The sequence below is a fragment of the Nelumbo lutea genome, chromosome 7, assembly GCF_056320005.1.
Source record: "Nelumbo lutea isolate HS-2025 chromosome 7, American lotus-T2T, whole genome shotgun sequence".
Taxonomy (NCBI): Eukaryota; Viridiplantae; Streptophyta; class Magnoliopsida; order Proteales; family Nelumbonaceae; genus Nelumbo; species Nelumbo lutea.
Genome location: NC_142690.1, coordinates 15,347,960 through 15,370,721, shown reverse-complemented (window position 1 = coordinate 15,370,721; position 22,762 = coordinate 15,347,960). Strand labels below are relative to the sequence as shown.

Here is a 22,762-nt window from a genome sequence, read left to right as displayed (position 1 = left end):
CAATTTACCTTCTTCAAAAAAAACTTTTAAAATAAACAAAAACAAAAATTTTTCAAATACTTAAGCCTCAGCTCTTGCATATAGGATCACAAATAGCAATTTTTTTAAAGCAACAGCAATACAGCTATTACCTGATCCTTAATCCTAAAATACAATGAACCACAACTAAAACCACAAAATCCATCACTTTATATATACTGGATAAGAATTTATGTCAGGGGGTGCTACCCCAAACCCCCGCATGGACTTGTTTGGGCTTTGCCTTAAGGGGCTTTCACAGAGGCAAAGGCCAATCTCCTACGATTAGGAATACAAGATGTTTAACATCACACCAGAAACTTCAAGTAACGCAACTAGCAGAGAAATAAATAGATTGAAAGTTTCACATGCTTGAATTATTAAGGGCTTGAAGCACTTTGCTATAATCTACATATGTTTGCTTTCACTTCCATTTCACTACAAATAGGTTTTATATGTATTTTAATTTGAGCCAATAGGATTTTTAAAACATTAATTTTTTTTTTAAATTCAAACTTGCAGTTCCTTAATGTAGTTTTTAATTTTTTTAATTTTTTATTTGTTTTGAATTTTTCAGAAATTTGCACCTTGCCTTATGCCTTCGATGCAAAAAGGCCCTTGGGCTTTTCTTGTGCCCTGCTCTTTTACAACACTGACTATGACCAAGAAACTAATAAAAATATAACTAGCAGTTTTGGTTTTGTAAGACTTCATATTAGTTCAAAATAATCTACATAATTGTTTCCAAAGAATAAAAACAAGTTAAGCTCACATACCTGATGAAATAATACCCATGCATAGCAGGTGTAGTGGATGGTCTCCGTAATTCCTAATATTCGCCAAGTTAATTTTAGGAGCTCAAGAATTTCTTCAACTTCCTGAGTAAAAGAAAAAGAATAAACAATTGCTGGTGTAAGTAAACAAGCTAAATTTAGGTGTGTCTATAAAAGGATGATAAGCTGATTTTTCTTCTAGACAGGATGACCTCTGTAAGCTTTCCCTCATCCAAAATGTCAAAGACACTGAAGAGAAGTTTTTCATACAGCCTAACATTGAGATGATAACCATCTGCCCAATGGCATACTTCACCAGTCAAGTCACCACGAGCTGGCCTTTCAGCAAGTGGAATGGCAATCTCTCTAAGAGATCTTAAACACTCGGTACGTTGCAGTTCACCGGTAGATGATGGAAGAGACTGAAAGATAAAACACAAATTAACCAAGAAAGATAAAAGAATAAAAATCAGTACCAAGATGCAGCAAATATGTCAACCTAAAATTTAAATAAATAGTAACAATAAAATATGCCATCAAATTGTAATAAATAGTAGCTATGGGAACTTGGACAGGTTGAAAGAACATGAACGAACCAACTTTACCAGAATTGCACCATCATACCAACGATTGGGCTTGGGATGGAAGCTACTAAGTTGGGCCTGGGTTGAGTATAAAACCTAACCCAACCCAATCCCTTTATATATGAGTTTATGCATCATAATATACCTCTATTGATTTTAGCCCCCCAAAAATTGTGCAACATCTTAATACAAATTAAATGGCCCAACTCAAAGTTCAATAAATTAGATTGAGACTAATCTCAGTTTGAGAGCCTCGATTTTATTTTCGGGTTGAGCGGCTTGCTAGGCCTTGGCTACCAAAGTTGCAACATATCAAAAAATAGTCCGAGACTACAAGTCCAGGATGATAGTCACAAAATGCAAATGAATAAAAGCATTCAAATAATACAGGAATAGAGCACCAAATGAGGAAGAAGGATCTCATGTCTAGCACATCACAAAATCCAATTGGAAAAACTACTAAAATATGTACCTCAGATTCCTCTATCTTTCTCAAAAGAACCCTCAAGTCACTTGCCTTACGCCCAGATTCCCCAAATCCAACAGCAGGATGATTTAAAAGCCCTTCTTCCAGCATATTTAACTATACCAGAACAAATGTAAGAACTATTATTAGAGATTAACACACACAAAAAGAAAGCATCAAGCTACAATATATTCATATTATTTTGCAGACCTGCCTCTTTTGCCACCGCAAATATGACTTCTTGTCAGAGAACTCTGTTCGAGAAATACAACACAATAATTCCAAAGGAACCAAAAGGGTATCCATTCTTTTTCCAACTTTCCCTACAAGGGCATTAAGTAGGCCTTGCCTTGTCCTGATGTCCATTGCTTCTGAAATCTATAGAAAATATTCATAACAGTTAAAGAGTAACATAAACAACATGTTTAATTAGACTTGTTTTGTAGGAATCAGAAAATCAATCAATAGAAAATAGTTTGTATCAATGAATTAAGAGGAAGAGAAGAGAGAGAAGAGAGAGGAGAGAGAGGAGAAGCATCAACCTTCAGGTGCATGAACAGTCCCCTTTCTATTTATATGTGCATGCGCGGTCCCCTTTCTATTTATAGATATGAGCATGAATACAATAGAATACTACTATAACCCTAACAGAAGCACTATAAGAGAAGTAAAGTACAAGGGAGGTATGGCACATGAGATCTTTGAATTTCTCAGGTTAAAGACTCTCTCAGCGAATTGGGTATTTCTTGGGATGAACGATTGAAGTTGTACTGTGACAATCAGGCAAACCATTAAAGTTGCCCATAATGCATAATCTAATATAACATGACAGGACAAAACACACTTCAGTAGATTCCAGAAATAGGTTTTGAATGGGGAGGTATGTCTACCATTCATGGAGACCAATCAGCAATTGGCAGGCATATTTACTAAACAAGTTGCACAGCCGCCATTTGAAGACAACCTTGGTAAACAGGGCATAATTAATATCAATGCTCAGTTTGAGGGCACTGTAGGAATAACTGAAAGATTTTGGTTTTTGTCCTTTTTCTTTACTAGGGGTATTTGTCTTTTTCATTTTTTATGACTAAAGGAGGGTGTAAGGTTTATCTATTTTTGTACAGAGCAATGTAGAAGTGAATAGAACCAGTTGTGGAGAGGATCTTTTCCACTCCAACCTATAACATTCTCTTATTCTTTTACTCTGCTGCTGTATCGCTCTTTCTTTATTCCAAGTTCTCCAAGTACTATCATGTTTTGAGAAAAGGGAACTTTCTAATCAAAAAGAATTTAGGGGGGAGGGGGGATTTACATGAAAGATGTACAAGAAACAACAACAAACAATTACAAACGTAAAGTATAAGCACTGTACAATTCACTTCTATCCAACCCTAATTTAGAAAGAATATCAGCTAGAAAGTTCAGTAAAGTGCAAGAGAGTTCTCAGATTTCATTCAGCAAATGATCAAGTCTCCAGGGGCCCCACTCAGAATTGGAGATCTAACTGATTATATCCTAAGTTCTCCTTCCACCAGCAGAGGCCTGAAATTAACAGATTTGATAAGCCTTAAAACAATGAGGAGAGCTCTAGTCTCGGCTTCAGAGGAGTCAGCAAAGACAATAGATCCACCGAAGAGTATCTGAAATATGCTCCCCAATCCCAGATGGTCCCATATGGCTATCAGTACATCTGCAGTTACCATCAAATTTCAGATAGAAACTCACAAGAAGGCCTTGGATCAGAAGGAAGCTGGAATCAATGAGCAGGATCTGGATTCTGGAGAACAAATGATTTCAAAAAATTACATCTCAACTGATGAAGACTACCACCCTAGGGTGGGTTCGTAATGAAGATGTCCTTGGCAGTATAGACACATCATGAGGGAGATTACCAAGCTAAAAAGGGATAGGTTTGTTGCTGTTCAGTGGACTTTTAGAGCTGCCAATGGACTGGCAAATGGGTTAGCAAGAGAAGGGCTTGAAAGAGAGAATTTATTCTGGGGGAATGGTTTTTTACTTGATATATTGCTTATATGGTTAGAAAAAATTGGAGTTTTAAGTTATGGTTATTCATCAAAATATAGATCAACACCCTGGAGAAGCGGGGAAGTGATCATCCAGTAGATAGTAAGATGAAAAATTGGTTTTTCATCAATGACAGAAATATATTCATTAAAGAAATTAGTGAAATACAAAAAGGGAGCGGTAAACTCTCTTAACTCTCCCCAAACAACATGCACAAAAAAGATAAATTACAAGATAGCCCAAAACATATGATCCCTGCCCGCTCCCTGTTTAGCCAACACATCAACAAAGAAATAAGCATCTCTTTTAACCCAATTCAGTTTAACTTCAATTCCTTGTGTGAGATGCCTAAACTTCCTTTTTTCACTGATGTAGTCCTACCACCCTGACTCCTCCTTTTGAAGCCAGCTGACAACCAACTTTGAATCCACTTCAATTGTCAATTTAGATAAGTTCACTTCCATAACAGCAAAGCTTTCAGCTCTCAAAGAATCTCCAACACCTATAGGACCTGAAAAAAAGAGCCAATTCTGCCTTCCTCAATCTTGAAAACTCCTCCTATGGCTGAGGGACCCAGATAACTTTCACTACTAACACCAAAATTCAGCTTATTAAATCCACAACTTGGGAGAGAACAAAATGGCCTAATAATAATAGGTTTCAGTGGAGCAGAATCAGAAGCCAACCTCCAGTTCCTCAACCATTCAGCAGCCAAAACTCCTTCAAATAATCTTAAAGTTTTCACCCTATGGACACTAATAGTGATGGCTTCAATAATGGCTTCCCTACTATTCTACTTTTCTGCACAACTTCTCTGGTACATCCCTTCCCATATTGACCAACAAACTGCAGCTCTCATACATCTCCATAAGATTCTTCCCCTCTACTTTTGCCAACTAACAAAGGTAGGGCGAACAAGCTTTGTACATTTGGCAGGGGGTTCCACTTACACCCAAACAAGGATAGAAACCACTCCCACATTAAAGATGCTAAGGAGCAAGAGATTAATAAGTCATGGGAAGATTCAGTATCAGCCTTACAAAGGATACACCCATGAGGAGAGATAAGCACAATTAGGTATTTTTCTTTGGAGTAGGTTACATGTGTTAATTCTATCCAGAAACACTTCCCAGCAGAAACCTTCAATCCTAGGCAGAACCGGTTTACCCCAAACCTCTTCAACCAAAAAAGGTTGGTTGAGGCTATCACCAGCTCGAATTAGGGACAAAAAGGAGGCACAAGTGAAGGTACACGAAGGGGAAGGAGTTCAGATACGATGGTAACTTTGAGAGGGGTCCAAAAAGATCCCTTCGAGACCTTGAATCAAAGACAAAGCACTGACTAATTTACAATCACGTAGACCTCTTCTAAGCCACAAGTTCGAATCAAACCCTAAGGTAGAGCTTGAAGGAGTCATAAAGGAAGCAAGAGGCTAATCCCTCCGATTAGAGATGGCATAGATGAAAGGGAATTGCTCTTTACGAGTTGAATTACCCAACCAAACATGATCCCAGAAATTAACAAGATTACCAAAGCAAGGGTTATACCTGATAATGTGGTAAGAATGAAGGAAGGATAGCATGGATAAACTTCCAAGGAGAGGCTCTTGTAGCTCTAGCCAACACTCTAGAATCCCAACCATAAGGCACAAAACCATGAATACTGATTATTACCTTTGCCCACAATGCGTCCTTATATATTGGCAACCTCCAAAGCCATTTAGCAAGTAAAGCGACATTCCTTTCCTAGATATTCCCCAAACCTAACCCACTAAACTTCTTACTTCTACTAACTACTTCCCAATTAACTATGTAGTCCTTTTTCTCCTCCCTTGGATCCCACAAGAAATCCCTCATTAGCTTTTCTACCCTTTTGCTAACCCCTCCTAGAATCCTAAAGACAGAAAATAAACCAACAAATTGGCTAGAGTGGACCTTACTTTTTTTATCAGAAAAAATGATTAATTTATTCATGGGAGGTAAAAGTTACAACAGCTTGGGATCCATCCACCTGGAAATACAAATGTCCAGAAGCTAATTTACAATAGAGCCCAGAGTAACTACTACCTCAAAACCTTTACTAAAGTGCCATCCAACCCATTAGTTGTCCTATGTATCCACTTAAAGGCAGCATTCAGGACCTGAATACATAGCCAACACTTTACTTGAGGAGTCTCTAAATACACCACCAATACCTTCCATCCCCGGGTTTCCCATTGAACTCCCATCAAAATTTAATTCTCTTATCTCTTGCTAGTGGCTTCCATTCCATCATCTCTCTTTCCTTTTGTTTTGAAAAGTGAGCCACCTCATTCCAAGCCCTTATTATATCAGTCGAAATAAAAGCAATGGAAGATGTCCAGGGTTTTTATCCAATGAGCCACGCAAATTTTTATTTTTCCACTAACTCCTCCTTTGACCTCATCTTCTCATTAAATATTCTTGCATTCCTCTCCTCCTAGATGGACCACAACACAGCAACTCTAACTGCCTCCACATTGTTCTTCCTCTTTTTGTTGATTGTCTTAGGAAACTTGGGCTGAAGAGGCTCACTACATCCTAAGGATCCATCCACTTGTTCGGGCTTGCCTCAAGAGGCGTGGTCGGGGGTACGGGGGGAGAGCCCCCGGCCCAGCCGTTAAACTCAAATAGCTCCGAGAACCCCCTATTTGCTAATGTTGTCCATTCATTCGTTGCAATAAAATATCTTCTTAAAAGACAAGGAAAGTTATAAAATCATTATTTTTTATGTGAGAAATAGGAATTTAAGACCCTAACATAGACTTATTCGGGCTTGCCTCGAGGGATGTGGTACAAAGGCAACTCATAGAATCAAGAATGCAATACGTTTTACATCACATTAGCTACTTGAAGCAATGCAATTAAGGAGAAAAAGATATTGTGGATTTTATATGCTTGAAAATGCTTTATATGTTTGCTTTTATTTTTAAATTTTCATTTGAATATGCTTTACATGTTATGTTTATGTATTTTAATTTTAGATAATAGGTTTTTTAAAACATTTATTTTAAAATTTAAGTTTATATTTTTTATTAACATTATGTTTAATGTTTTTGAATCTTTTGCATTTTTTTTTTGAATTTTTTGCATTTTTTTTAATTTTTTGGCTTTTTTTTTAATTTTTTGACTTTTTTATTTGTTAGCTATTTTTTGTAACTTTGCGCCTTTCTTAAAAAGGCGCGCGCCTCACCTTGTGCCTTACGTCTCAGGCGCAAATTGGCCCTTGCGCTTTTAACACAATGTAATGGACTTAAGTAAGATAAAGCCCATCAAGTAATCAGCCCTGCAATGGTCTCTTACACTTAACCTCGCGGCCCATAATGATCAAACAAACACTGCCCGACAGAGAAGGACCTCTCCCCTGGCTGCAAGGTGTAGTATCACACTCTCTACTCAAATGGATCCCAGGAATTAAAACCTTTTGCAAACATTTTTCATAAAACATTAATATATATCATATAAATATATTTTACGAAGCCAAATCTCAAACATAGTTGAAATCCACTACCGGCAGTTTAGGTTTCCATCAAAGAGAGTGTAAATCCTATCATTCACTTTGTCTGACAAAGGGGCCGATCCTATCACTATGATCACCCACTCAGATGAATTCTCAGACTGCCCCAACATACCCAAGTTTTGACCCTTGATGGATATCTCACTAATTAGCCCAATCCAACACCTAGTGCAGTACCATAATCAAGTCTAGGGGTTATGTGTAACTTTCCAGTTTTGCCCATCAACCTCCAAGGTCTAGGGCATAACTAGAAAATGGTTCGGGTTTAGTGTTTCATCCAAACACACACTACATGTGTTTCAGGTCTAACCCTAGTAGCTGAGACAAACTGCCCCAACTTCTTTGGCAGCACATCAATGTCAGCTTTGGCAGGATAAACTTTTTTTTATCAATAACAGCAACTTTTATTAAGAAAAAAGATGATACAACAATACAATATGAAGGGAGGGGTAAAAACTCTTAACCCTCCCTAACATTAAAGATTATATTACAAAAAAGCCCAAAAAAGACTTGCTCTTCCCACCCCTTGTTTGGCCAAAATGTCTACCAGAGAATTGGCACTCCTCTTGGCCCACTGAACCTGAATTTGCATGGTTTGAATTATCTGGTTGATTTTCTTTTTTTCATTTGAGAACTTCCACAAACTAGAATCTTCCTTTTACAGCCAGCTAACAATCAGTCTAGAGTCTCCTTCCACCAACAGTTTGCTGATTTTCATCTACTGGGCTCTTTTAATCCCTTTCAGAGCTGCCAAAATTTCATCTCTCAATGAATCCCCCCAGCCTATAGGTCCTAAGAACATGGCAATAATTCGACCTTCTTCATCCCAGAACACTCCACCTATACCCGAAGGGCCTGGGTTTCCTTCACTACTGCCATCAAAGTTCAATTTAATAAACCCCAAAGCTGGAGGAATCCAAGTTGGACTAGGGGAAGTAGTCAAGGGAGCAAACCAAGCCACTTCTTTCCAATTTCTAATGATGTCTCTTGTTGAATAACCTTCAAATAACTTCATAGACTTGACCTAGTGAACCACCCTAACATATATTAATTCAATGATGGCTTCCTTGCTTTTTTCTTTCTCATGAAAAGTTCTTTGATTTCTTTTCTCCCACACTGTCCAGCATACAATTGCCCTTGGCAGGATAAACTCCCCAAGTCTATCCAACGGCTGAGAACATTCTAAACTAACGCAAGTCTCATAAGTGTCCAATTTAAGGGGTAATTACACAGAAATATACCAATATCAACATGAAACAATAATGTACTTTTATTCATTTACAATAAATGTATCTGTACATCAATCTGATTGGAGCTAAGGGCATACATTATCTAACAAAGCCATGTTTTTCCAACCATATGTCTCCTAAAGATTGATTTAAAGTAGTCCACAAAAGCTTGGGCAATCTCATTTTGACGAGTCAAGGTAACTCCATCCACCATCCAATCTAGAAACAATTTTTTTCTTTATCCACCCATTTGCCAAAACATGCAAAAAAATCGCTATTCTTTTCCCCCTCCTTAAGCCAATTATTTCTTGATTTTTGTCTCCAACTAATCTCTTCTTTCAACAACAAATCTTCTAATTAACTACTTAAAGTCCATCTTTCTTCCCTATCCCTTTCTTTAAACATGCTCGAACTTTCTTTGAAATCCAAATCCTCAACTCTCTTTATTCTCTTGTTTCTTCCTTCTAATCTCCCAAACTAATGGATGTTCCACTCCTTGATTTTGACTTTTAAGTTCCTTCAACTTCCAATGAAACCTCATTCTTTCCCACTTAACCCATGGATTGCTCCCCTCCCACCATTCCTTAACTTTATCTACAAAACCAGTTGAACATAACCACATATTCCCAAACCTAAACGGGGTTGGACCTCTTCCACACAAATCTTCCTTAAAAATCAAGATTGGCCAGTAGCCTGGGGTTACCCTAGGTAAAGCTCCAGAAACAAGGTCACCCCAAAGCTCCTCCTAATCCACTATGAATAAGAATCTATCAAATTTGGAGCAAATTGGGTTGGACTGCATGTTAGACCATGTGAAATTATTATAGGATAAAGGCAGTTCTTTAAGCTCAAAGGGATATACTGAAACACCAGATTTGACTTGGAGCTTAGCCATAACAGCTTCTTCTATCACTTCCCAGTCAGTCACCTTCTTCCCTGCTTTAACAATCAATCTCATTCCCAATCACCTTTGTCATTTTCCAAAAATACTCTGAATCTTGCTTGAACTTGCAACCAAAAACAGTTGTAAGATTTCTTCCCGCAAAGTGACTTCAGGCACTTTGTCCAGGTCTTGATAAGTTTTCTTAGAAGGATCACTATCATGTGGATTTTCTTGATTGGCCTCAGAAGTTTTACCTACCAGGGTTTCAGCTTCTTTCATCAATAAAAAGTCTTGGAGCTTCTGTGCCATTAACCTCCAACCTAAGCCTTGTTTTCTTATAGAATACAGATCATTTGCTTTCTGTTATTACCAAAAATCTCCGAAACCCCACACACCACCCTTTTTGGTTACACTTCAAGACTGCCTGATACCTTCTTCTTGGAAGCTCCAAAGAATTCCTCCAACCATTATTCTTAACAGAGAGAAGAGCTCCACCGATGAAGCCTTTCAGCCACGGTAATGCTTATCCTATTAAGAACATAGAGGCCCTTCCTTCCTCTCTAATATTCAACACCAGTTGGCTCCAATTCTTCCCTTCATGCAAAAAGAACTTCTCTTCAAGCATCAACTCACCTTTCCATCTTCTCACCGGTACAAAGGATCCCTCTTGCTTCTCCATTTCAAGACAGTAAGTGCACGCACATAAGGCTGTAGATTAGCTGAACTGGTAAGATGAAAAACTTTCCTTTTGAGATCTTCCCAAGAACTAGATTGTTTCTCAAAAACTCCCTTGTTCTGTTCCTCTCAAATACACCACATACCAGCATGAATATTCATTCTCCAGAAAAGTATTATCAAAATTTTCTTTTTCATCAATGTGGTATAAACAAAACACTGAATTACATGGATGACTGTAAGGGATTCATAATGACCATAAATCCCTAAAGGGCAGAGCAGCCCAGTGCAAGAGGAATAGATGTACGCAGACTTACCCTTGCACAAACAGAGAGACCGTTTCCAAGAAATGACCATAAACCCCTGCTGACTCAAAATCATTCACTTAACTAAGAAAATATAGTTCTTGTACAGAAAATGAGAGAAAAAAACAATGATAAACCACTTAAGAAATACTAGCATAGTCATAACAAAAACCAAACTAGATCTGAGAATATATCATTTCAGCTGATAAGAAAATACATGAGAGGAAAAAAATTTGTTGCATACCTCAAGCTGGACACGCATGGCCTCCAACAAACCAGCCATTCCTGGGGCACGTTGAGATTGAGGTACAACATAGTCACTTTTGCTACGAGCAAGCTTCCTCATCAATCTGGACCTTTTCTCTTTCTTCTTTTCTTTGGATGGCACAATGAGGCCCCTGCATAAAGTGGATTTGACAAGAATATACAAGTCAAGATCTTAAAGAGCACAAATAAAAGAAAAGAGATAAAACATTAAAGACATGGAACAATGAGAAAGAACAGATAAGATCCTAGAGCTAGAAGCATACCCTGCAGCCCCAGCAGAAGCCAGGAGGACTTCATATGCTGTTTCACGGAGGTCATCATCTGCAATACCTGCCAGAGAAAATAAAAGAAAAAGAAAATTTAAAATTAAATGGTTAAAAGGAGTCCATCCTATTTAAGTTCACATTTCATGCTTTGGTCAATTTGCAAAAGTTCTAAGGCAGCAACTTTTTGTTCATACAAAGTCCATGAATTTAGGCTCTGTTTGGTTTGAAAGAAAAGGTAGGGACGGGGAAACCTATACTACTTTTCCCTTCCTTTTCCTACCTTTCCTTTCAAACCAAATACAGCAGTAAAGAAAATATACATTGATTTCTATATAATATAGTATCACATAATGCCATTTCCCCTTGTGACATCCACCATCATGGACTTATGCCAATAATATGAAGTCAACTACAGGAGCTTGAAATGACAGATCAGAATTCATATGAAAGGTTTCCCACTATAAATATCATTAAAAATTCAGTATAGAACTCAAATACCAGCAACTCCTTAAATCAGCTCCATTATGTGAAAAGAATTCCAGTAGGGTAGTAACCCATCATGCACACAATATCGCTCATACATTTCTTTCCATAAGTTTAGGATCCAAAGAAATAGGGAAAAGATTCTCCTAGGCATTCCACTAAATCTTAGCCAAACTTACCTGTTGCAAAAGAAGGCAATCCTAACACAAGATCACCGGCATTAATTGGATTCCTTCTTGAAGTCCTGAGACTGCTAACTTCCTCATCATCGTCATCATCCTCAAAATCTTCAATGTCGTCAACAGATAGTTCCTGAAGGTGTGTTGAGTGGAGGGACTGTGATTTTGATAGGCTTGACATAATGGGTGAGGGTGTGTAGATAGGAATCGGTGGTGGTGCCCTTCTTGGAGGTGAACCTGAATAATCCGGATTTGTAACCAAAAAGAATTCATCGGTAGAACCTGTATTATTCTGAAAGAACAAGATGGGTTGCAATCACATTATTAATCAAAAAGAAAACAAATTGTAACTATCAGCAGCACAACACAACGATACAATGAAAAACTGCAAGAAGCATGAAGACACATTATAATAAATATGTCCTAAGATATATGACAGCAGATAACCATTTTTTGATAACAAGGAAAATTTTGTTTAAATAAAAGAAGGATGACGGTAGAAGAGTAGATAATAAGAAACATAGTAAAAAGAGAAGAAAAACGTATACAAGGGGTATATGGGGCAGAGGCACCAAAAGAGAAGCAGAAATAATCCATCACAAAGAAGCAGTCCCTCAAAAAAGGACTGTCCTCGAGTACAATAGACCTTAGTCCCAAAAATCAACCCCAACAAGACTAGTCTTGAAAATTTGAAGATCACCCCAGCACCCCATGTCACTCAAAAAACCAGCTTCTGACAGTCTATTTCCAGAACAAGAGTCATAGTCTTATCAACCTCTTAGCAGACCACCATCACTAATTCCAACAGCCTACTTCGCTATTGAGGATTTTGCTGTCATTAGCTCGATTTCATCTTTGATAGCTTGTTCCTTATTTGTTTTTATTTAATTAATTAGGCTTTCTTGATGGTGATCAATGTAGCCTTAGATCAGTGAACTGCTTGAGGGAATAGAGTGTCGATCGGTTCTCTCTGGATTGCCTAATTCTTGGATTTTTTTGTGGGGTTCAGTCATCAGGAGGGTGATTTGTGTTTAGGCATCAAAATCAGGAAGAACTGAAGTGATGGGAAGAGTCGTAGTTTTTTTTTTTGATAAATGAGAGTAATTTTAATAATTCAAATAACGAAAATACAATCAGCCTACGAAGAGGCACGAGATGTTACCTCTCCCGAGGACTGAATCATATACACTAAACATGCCCAAGCCTGAAACACAAATTACAAAGTAGCCCAAAACAGATCTCCCCTTGACACCCCTTGCTTGGCCAGAGAATCAGCCATTGCATTTGCTAATCTACTGACCCACTGAAACCTGACAGCCATATTTCTTGTTATCCATTTAACTTTCTTTAACAGATCCCTGTAGCCCCAACAAGCTGTATCTGGGCTATTCAGCCAGCCCACTACTACCTTGGAATCCCCTTCTACTAATAAATTGTTCACTCCAATTTGACTAGCCATCTGTATACCTTGTACCGCTGCTAGTAACTTTGCTCTTACAGAATCACCTTTCACCCACTGATCCTGAAAAAAGAGGCAACATATTGTTGTCTTTGTCTCTCAGAATCCCACCAATTCCGGATGGCCCTGGGTTACCTTGGCAGCTGCCATCAAAATTCAATTTTACCACTCCATCTGGTGGGGGTTTCCATTCAACTTGTGATTTCTTGGTGAAGACTATAGAATCCATTGCTTCCCAGTTTCTCCTTAAGTCATCAAAGGAGAAATCCGCCAACAATTGTGAAGATTTCAACCATGAGATTGTCCTTGTCAATATGCATTCCTTGATTTCAGCAAGACTTCTTTCCTTTTCTTGAAATATTCTAGCATTTCTCTCCTCCCATAAAATCCACAAGGTAGCGGCTTTGATACATTTCCACATTAGCTTCCCTCTTTTTGTCAATCTCCCAAGAGCAGCCAGAGTGAACAGCAGCTTTACTTCAAAGGGCAAGCTCCACCTGCACCCAAATAAGAAAACAACCCAGTTCCAAATATTGGCAGCAAAGGAGCACGATATTAGCAAATGGTTACAGTCCTCACCCATCACTTAACACATAAAGCACCAATTTGGGGACAGACACATAAAAGGTTTCTTCTTTTGCAAGTTTTCCACAGTATTGATCTTACCATAATAGGCTTCCCAATAAAACACTGCTATTTTGGGGGGTGTTGGCCTTGACCAAACCTCTTTAACAGGGAAGACCTGATAGGAAGGGTTAGAGCAAAGGGCTTTAAAGAATGCACAAGTGAAGGAGCCAACCGGGGTTAGGGCCCAGACTCTTTTATCTAGGTTAGTCAGGTCCAGACACACCGAATCTAGAAGCAACAAAACCTCTGAAACACAATGAAATTCCTCATCCCTTAACCCTCTTTGAAACCCAAAATCCTAGTTTAAAGACAAAAGGCAAACCGGGGGGGGGGGGGGGAAGGAACCATGAAATGGGTTTCTTTTTAAAGAGGGAGATGGAATAGAGAGAAGGGAAACGGTCTTTTAGGGGTTGAGTGCTCATCCAAGTATCTTCCCCAAAAAGAATGGAGTTTCCAGAACAAGCATTGTACCTTACAAAACTGAGGAATTTAGGGAGAATGCCAGAGAGGCAAACATAGCCTTCCAAAGTGTTGTGAGCAAAGCCCTTTGGGATATCCCCGCATCACAACTTGATTCAGAACAGCCATGGATACTTTTCACTACTTCATGCCATAACCTCTCCCTCTCCAGGGGCCACCTCCAAAGCCACTTACCTAAAAGAGCCTCATTCTTACTCACCACATTCCCTAAGCCTACGCCTCCTTTTTTGCTCCGACTCACCACCTCCCACCTAATCAAGTGATCTTTTTTCTCTTTTTCAGGTTCCCATAAGAAGTCCCTCATCAGTTTTTCCAACCTCTTTGCCTCCCTTTTAGGAATTCTAAAGACTGACAAAAAGTATAAAGCCAAGTTGGCTAAAGTCGCTTTAATCAAAGTAACTATATCACCCACGGAAATATAGTTTCTATTCCAAGCTACCAACCTTTTTTCGAATTTTTCCACCACTGGGTTCCAGAACCTACTTTCCTTTGAATTTGCACCTAATAGAAGTCCTAGGTAGGATAGAGGCCACTGAGAGCAAGTGCTTTCTAACAAGGCTGCCATAGACTTCATCTCCTCTCTGTTCAAATGAACTCCCACAACACAGCTCTTCTCAAAATTTACCTTCAAATTTGAGGCCCTCTCAAAATGAATTATTAAATCCTTCAGATTCCTTACCTCCATCAAATCACAACCTTCGCAAAAGATAATTATGTCATCTGCAAATTGGAGATGGGTTACTGGAACTCTATCTCTACCTATTCTCCGCCCTCTTAGAGATCCGGCTCTATTCGCTTCTAAGAGGAGTCTACTAAAAGCATCAGCGACTAAAGTGAAAAGGAAAGGTGACATGGGATCACCTTGTCTCAGACCCCTACTAACTAGGAAAAAATCAGTAACTACCACGTTGACTAGGACTGAATAATGGCAATTGGAAAGGCAACTGTTTATCCATTTGCACCACTTATCCCCAAACCCACACTTCCTTAGCATGAGTGATAAGAATCCCCAATCCAAGAAGTCATAGGCCTTTTCAAGATCTAGTTTACAATTATAACCTTGACGCTCCGATTTCCTCATCTCCTCCACACATTCATTTGTTATTAGAATCTGATCTACAATTCGTCTCCCATGAACAAAAGCTCCTTGCACTTGGCTAATAAGACAAGGAAGCACCTTTTTTATCCTCAACTATAAGACCTTGGACACAATCTTATAAACACTTGTAACCAAACTGATAGGTCTAAAGTCCTTTGGATGCTTGGCCTCTTTCTTCTTGGGAATTAAGGCTAACAAAGTAGCATTAATTCGCCAACTCATCACTGGATTATTCTCAAATTCCTTGAAGACCTCAATTAAATTTTCTTTGACTACATCCCAACAATCTTGAAAGAAATCCATTGTAAACCCATCTGGTCCTGGTGCTTTAGATCTGTCCATGGAAAAAATGGCTTTTCTAATTTCTTCCTCCTCAAAATTCCTTTCCAGCCAGCTTTTAATCTCTTAGAAGCCTCTGCCAAGTCACACCTTCCAACTCCACACTAGGGCTTAGGGGTCTCCTTAAAATGGATCTGAAATGGTCAACAAAACAATTGGCTATCCTCTCTTGAGTATCATAGACTATTCCATCCGCTTCTAGTTTGGACACTAGGTTTTTCCTTCTCCTTCCATTGGCTAGGTCATGAAAAAATTTAGTGTTCCCATCTCCTTCCTTAATCCACTTACATCTAGACTTCTGCCTCCAAGAAATTTCTTCTCTCAAAATGATTTTGTTTAACTCTCTTTTTAGATTCCATCTCCGATCTCTATCTTGAGGACTTATGGCTCTTTGGGATTCCTTCGCATCCAGTTCCTCTATTTGGGTCAATAGAGAGAATTTTATTTCTTCTATTCTCCCAAAATGGTCCCTATTCCAATCCTTCACATATGCTCTCAACCTTTTTAGTTTTTTGTGAAATCTTACCCCTTTCCACTTCACCCCCCTAAGGTCTTCTCTCCACCATTCCTCAACCTTCATTTTATTGGAAAACGGTGATGGGAAGAGTCTTAGTTGAGTTGGACTCTTTATTTTTGACCCAGTGAAGGGCACTCAGGTCTTTCTAATGTTATTAGTGGCAGGGGTATTCCGGTCATTTCTCTTTCTGCACCCTTTTCTTCTATTCTTTTGTCCTCTGCCCTCTCTTCTCTTCCTCCTCTGTTCTTTTTCTTTCTTCTTTTCTGGTTTTCTTTGCTAAAACAGGTTTGAACCCCCATCGGTTACAGACAACTTTTTGTATATTCCTAATTTACAGTCATCTGGTTCACATAGTATGATGTATCTATCATACAATTTTTGAAGCTAATGCAATACTATATACAACCATGCATAATGAGTCACAGCTTACCGTGGATGGAAATCCAATGCTATCATGGTAATCCCGAATAGCTTCTGATAGTTCAAGCATTTCACCTACAATAAAGAAATATTTATTTAGGTATCAAGTTACTAATACAATTTTTCCAAGAAATTAATTAGTTTTTAAGATAAATAAAAAAGCAAATTTACTAAGTACAATTTTTCCAAGAAATGTAAGTACTTGAGATGGTATATAACCTTTTCTAGCACAATTGAGAACATAATCAATACTGATTTGATCTAGGTCCACATCATCTAAGGAAACTGCACCCGGGGGCATTATAACTTTCTTAATCAAGCTACCAGACAATATGAAATTAAGAAGCACACGCCTGTCACGCCGATATCGCTGTAGAAGCTCAAGAGCATTTTCCCTACATTCATAAAAAACATTTTTTAAAATAACATTTGCTGGATATCTAAGATAAATAGAAGCACAGGATATAAGATAGAATGCATACTCTTCCATGTCTGACATAGGCAAGTCACTGATTATTGAATGAGTTCAAAATTTTAAGTAGTAATTTCACAGTGCAGCAGCACTATCTCCACCACCTGAAAGTAATGCTCTTTTCATATAATAATAACAGAATAAAATGTAGAAAAGAAGAGAAAGAAAAGGACAAAAAGAGTTTACAAGGAACATGCAGGCCAACTGGTGCAAAAGGGCATAGATCAAAGAGTAACAGAAAAAAAAAAAAAAAGGAGCCATGTTGCTAAACCAGAAAAAAGGGCAGTCTGGTGCACGAGACTCCCGCCAATGTGGGGTCTGGAGAGGAACAAAATGTACGAATCCTTACCCCTGCAGACACATAGAGGCTGTTTCCAAGATTTGAACCCAGGTCGCAATGGAGCAACCCAACCGTCACACCAAAACCCTAATACTAAAACCGCACTTAATAAAAAGTCATGATAACCTCAGACACTTAGGCAGCCAGGACAAATAAGCACCACAAAGCCCCAAAGTGTCACAACCCATGACCAGGATCGAGAAATCACAACTGAGAAACCACCCAACCTCCAATAAGCCTGCCATGGCACCACCTGCATGGACTCCCAACCTATGTTGCATGGACACATCCAAATTGGTGCTAATGTTGAAGTGTCCATGTCAGACAGTTCCACTTTTACTGCACGTTCTGTGTCAAAGGCCTTACCATGACCATGTCCATGTAACATAGCTCCCAGCAGAAAACAACCACACAAACACCAAAGACACACCCACCCAAACGACAACCCAACAGAGCTTTTCATTTCTTTTAACCTCTAGAACCCTTCATCACAGTAGTAGAGTATATCCATTGCAAGGGGCCAACATCCTCTTCAGCATATAGGGACTTTTGTTGCATAGCTTACAATTGCTTCAAGTGAAATCTTGGTTGACACTAAGGTATATGACTATTTGTCTCTATTATCAAGCTTATTCTTTCTTAACATACATATTTTTGCATATATAATATAATGAACTTGTATTACAATAAGAAATGTTAGTAATGAATAACAGTGCCTTAAATCTCATACAACAGTAAAATAAATTCATCCAGGCACAAACAGAAATATATCAGTTAACAAGTCACCAACCAGAATATCTTGAAAAGCAATACATGATCCATAAAGAACATAGAAAACCATAAAATTAAAATAAAATAAAATACAGCAGCAAAAAATTCGAAATAAATGCATCAGATCATTCATCTTCCACCAAAAAACTTTCAAACGCAACAAATTAGCATAACTTTGATTTACTGATTAATACATATACTAGTAAAACAATGAAGAAAGAAGTACAATGGATGTGATTAAAGGAAAATACTAGTGCAAAAATATTTCACATTGACAGAGATGAAGTTTGGATGAAAAGTGGTTAAGAAAGTGGAAAGAATCACAATAAGTATATTCCAGTTACCATTAGAAAAAATCTAATCCAACATATTTCATTTTTCTATATACACCCTCAAGACACAAGAGTATATGCCAATGCTTCAAAATATCCTTACAAATTACAATCACAAATTGATATCAATTCATCTTATGTTGAAATTCTTTCTGTTAGAGATATAAATGTATAAGGAATAGAGTGAGCAGCAGGGTAGGTCTGTCCATTTAATATAAATTACTTAAGAAGGGGTATTCTGGTCATTAGACTTGTAAGACAGTTTTCCATTGTAAGTCTGCCTTTACACTGCAAAATCTTGTTGCACAACTAAATTTATCATACTGTATCATCAAGCAAACATTGTAGCTCTGTGACTTAACTGTACAATTGAGTGGCTTTTCATCCATTTTCTTTTTAAGTGCCTATAGTGTTTTGTTCCTCACTAAGGATATCATATCTGACTACAATGTAAGGCGAGCCAAGTTAATACATCTTCTGATTTCAGTTGCATCTTCAACCAGTATTCAGTGTTCAACAGCATATCTCCATACTAAACTCAGCATTCCAGGGAATAAAGCAGCATTGCGGTTATCAGAGAATTAGTCATACAAAACAGAACAAAAAAAAAAAAACTCAGAAGAAACAGAATCATCATCAATTCAAAAGAACAACCACGAGCCTCATGTCCCAGTAAAAGAACGATCCAAATTACAGAGAAATCTTTACTTGAATCAACCAATTGAACAACAATTAACAATCTTGAATCCGAATCAAACAATGAAACAATTAAAAAAGACACCTTAGACTGCGCAGCACTTAATTACCATGAGATCAACCAAAACACTGCAAATGCAACCAAATCAGTATAGTTTGAACGGAAGCACGAAACTAATTATGACAGATAAGATATTCATTGCACCAATTATTAGGATCAGTAGCTAAAACTAAAAATACGGCACCTCTAACTAGAGACTTTGCTCAGAAGCGAAATGATGAAACGGAAGAAAATGGGGGGAAGGAAAGCTACAAAGAAGCAGAAATCCAACAGAGAAGATCTAGGTAAGGCCGAGATTTGAGCTGTGTCGAAATCGGACTTGGTTTTGTATTTTTATATTTTTATTTTATTGGTAAAAAAATCGGGCATGGTAAAATAAAATAGCCAATTTTTATGGTACCGAAAAGACATGGTGCCTGAATTGGATTGGGTGTTTGGAAAAAATAGCCTATGCTTTCTGCCCATGACATGTTAGAAAATATTGATTGCAATTACTCTTTAACCCCGAACCCGTACCAATGTCCACGACTCCAAGCAATTTTTCCGAACAGTCAAGCCAAGCCCTAAAAAGTAAAAACAGTCTGAGATGTATGAAGCTTCCTGCGATCCATGTGAATTGATTGAGACTCATTGAATAATTGAATACCAGTTAATTGCTTACCAATTGAACGTATCGACTGCTGTTTTGGTGGGTCTCTCACTCACCCTAAAAAGCTTTCAAATCCTGATCTAAAAAGCTTTAAAAAGAGAGAGAATATATATAAAGAAGAATGCACACATAATCTGTTTTCTGAATCCGAATTGGTGGAGAGAAAACAAATATCTTCACGTTTGTTTTCTTCCTTCCGTCCATAATTTCTTACCCTTTCTGTTCTTTTCAAAAACAACCTTCAAAGCTCCTCTTTTTAAAGCTCAGATGGGCAAGAGATTGAGAAGCTCTGTTTTCGTTCTCCAAAGCCCAAGAGCTCTTGAAATGATAAATACATAAAACATGGAGCTTCAGGACAGACAAAAGCCTGCTTAAAACTCGTCGGACTACCAGCAAGACTCCAGCAGATAAAAAAGATTACTTGCCGACCGGCGAGGTGAGCTCGAGTCTGGGTATGTTGCTGTAACCTGTAAGAGAAGAAGAGATCTGTGTCTGTGAAGAATAGTCAACATGGCTTTCCCAATAAAGAAGGGCAGTGATGTCATTTTGATTCTTTTCTTTTTTCTTTGATAAAATACAGAAAATTAAACGCGGGTGGAAAGCGTCGGGCAAGCCCTGTTGAGAAAGCACTCCCAAACGCAGCCTAAAAGTTGAGAACTCTCGCGTAGCCGCGCTCTGTAATAAATGAATTAGACGGCTTTCAAGGCTGAACCTTGTGAAAGTATTTGTTTTAAGAAATTTCAGGGAGAAGAATAGAAATAAATGGACTCGCTGTGATTTTTAACTATGGAATAAAGGCAATAGTTGATTTTGTGTAAAGGATTTTGTTGAGATCTAATTTCTTTGAATTAAATTTTTTGGATGTTTGCGTGATTGATTATATAGAGTTATAATAATTTTCCGAAAAAAATGATTTTTTCTTTTCCATACCTTGTACCATGTTGAAAGGTTATGACTTTTCTGAGTTCGTTGAGACTACTACTTACACTTCCGGGGAGGAAGAATATAATCGAAGGTTTTAAAACCGAATTGGACAATGAACCGCTCGGGTCCAGTTTTGGGGTTGAACCGTCTAATCGTTCAGATTGAATGGATGGCCCGTTTTAACAAAAAAAAATTAAAAAAATGGCCAAAAATTGTTGTACGGTAACTCACTAATCAAATCAACGGTTTTTAACCAAAAAGCGATTTTCGGGTGTACAATGCAACTAAGCAATTTAAAGATGCACTTTGCTCACACATGGGAAATGTTGAACAATGTCCATTGATCCTTTTCTTTAATCAAACAATTGTCACTTGATAGACTGTGCCCATTCAAAAACATGATTGAAAATCGTGATTGGATAAAAGCCTCCTCATAAAAACTTAAAAAATTTCAGAGTAACATTTTATAATATATAAAACAAGTTTAAACCAAGACGTTTTTGCACACCATAACACATTTATATTGTCTCTCTTAATTAAAGTATTATTGTCTTGTACAAAGTTTTCTTAGAGACTGCTAAACTTCACCGGTTGTAATTTCTCATTCGATGTTGTATGCTTAAAAACATGGGTGTCAATGGACCGATTTTGGATTGGATTTGACAGACCAACCCAAAATCAATTTGGATGGATTGGACGAATCAACCAAACATATTGAATTGAAGAAATCTAGACTTAATGTTCTAAAGTATTTATTTGATTGGATTGGACCTGGTCCATCTGTAATGAATTTATATTGGATTAGATTGGACTGAGCCAATATCCCATCCATTGATAGAAGATAAGAATATAAGTGTCAATGGACCCAGTTTGGGTATAAAACCAATCTAAATTAAAACAAAATTGAACAGATTAGATTGTCCATACATTGAATTGGACTGGTCCAAAATGGGCCAAAATATTCAATTGATTGGATTAGACCCAATCCAAAATGAACAAGTGAGACCATGGTTTTTGTAACCACTAGTAAGTGTGCACATTCCACATGGTACTTTTTGATGATGATGGTGGTGGTGGTGGTGGTAAATAATATGTTTCTAAAATTTTCTATAATTTTTTTATATTTCTATGTTGATAAAAATTGTTCTTATTTGTCATATTTATTTTTGTTTAATATGATGAATATACAATATTAGAGTAATACCCAAATGTTTTCTACAAATCTTTTCATATTTTTTTATACTTGTGTATGTTTTCATCTTTTTAATTAGGACATATAGGATTGACACATTTATTCCATAAAGTTGAGACAAGTCATGGATGATGGTAATGATGATGATCTAGGGTTTTGACCAAAATGTAGAATTGTTAATTCCCCCACCAAATAGGAAAAACAACTCCATTTCTCACACTTATTTTTGTATAATATGAATATAGTTGTCAATTGATCAAGTTACAATTAGTAAAAGAAAAGCAACGATACCATTGAAGAACACATCCATATTTCCTAGGAATGAACATGGGTTGGTTCAATTTGGTTGCAAGGTAAAACCTACCTACCCTACAAGGGTTGGTTCTAGGCTCTTAGAATAGGAACCTACCTTGTCAAGATCGGTTTCAAGGTCAGTTTCTGGCCTTGGTGTTTCCATGGTTGATTTAGGGCCCACCGATGGAAAATGTTATTTCTTAACACCCCCCAAATGGAACTTGTTGTTTAAAACTTGATTTTTATAATAATAATAATAATAATAATAATAATAATAATAATAATAATAATATATACTTTCCTTAGTTCTTATATAGGCCATAAAAGTTACATCAGATTCATTAACATATAATAAAAGAGAGTTTCATGCTTTCTCTTTTAAGGTGTTTCATCCATGATTTTT

General features: G+C 37.5%; 1 protein-coding gene across 5 annotated transcripts in view; it reads right to left on the bottom strand.

The window, feature by feature from the left end:
• The window catches only part of LOC148845283 (plant/protein (DUF810)), a 162,333-nt gene extending 141,888 nt beyond the window's left edge, over positions 1 to 20,445 (bottom strand). For 2 of the 5 annotated variants that reach the window (XM_088954738.1, XM_088954742.1), the window contains exons 1-11: positions 19,485 to 19,714; positions 17,111 to 17,204; positions 16,848 to 17,023; positions 16,639 to 16,703; positions 11,688 to 11,979; positions 11,023 to 11,089; positions 10,737 to 10,890; positions 2,052 to 2,219; positions 1,848 to 1,958; positions 1,004 to 1,213; positions 795 to 896 (exon numbers count right to left, since the gene is read on the bottom strand). In XM_088954738.1, the coding sequence (XP_088810864.1) occupies positions 795 to 896; positions 1,004 to 1,213; positions 1,848 to 1,958; positions 2,052 to 2,219; positions 10,737 to 10,890; positions 11,023 to 11,089; positions 11,688 to 11,979; positions 16,639 to 16,703; positions 16,848 to 17,023; positions 17,111 to 17,127 (1,362 nt within the window). In that variant the 5' untranslated portion in view covers positions 17,128 to 17,204; positions 19,485 to 19,714. Of the gene's footprint in view, positions 1 to 794; positions 897 to 1,003; positions 1,214 to 1,847; positions 1,959 to 2,051; positions 2,220 to 10,736; positions 10,891 to 11,022; positions 11,090 to 11,687; positions 11,980 to 16,638; positions 16,704 to 16,847; positions 17,024 to 17,110; positions 17,205 to 19,324; positions 19,369 to 19,484; positions 19,715 to 19,816; positions 19,864 to 19,961 lie in introns of those variants that run through there. The other 3 variants (XM_088954741.1, XM_088954740.1, XM_088954739.1) reach the window with 3 other exon arrangements.
• Between the last annotated feature and the right edge of the window lie 2,317 nt (positions 20,446 to 22,762).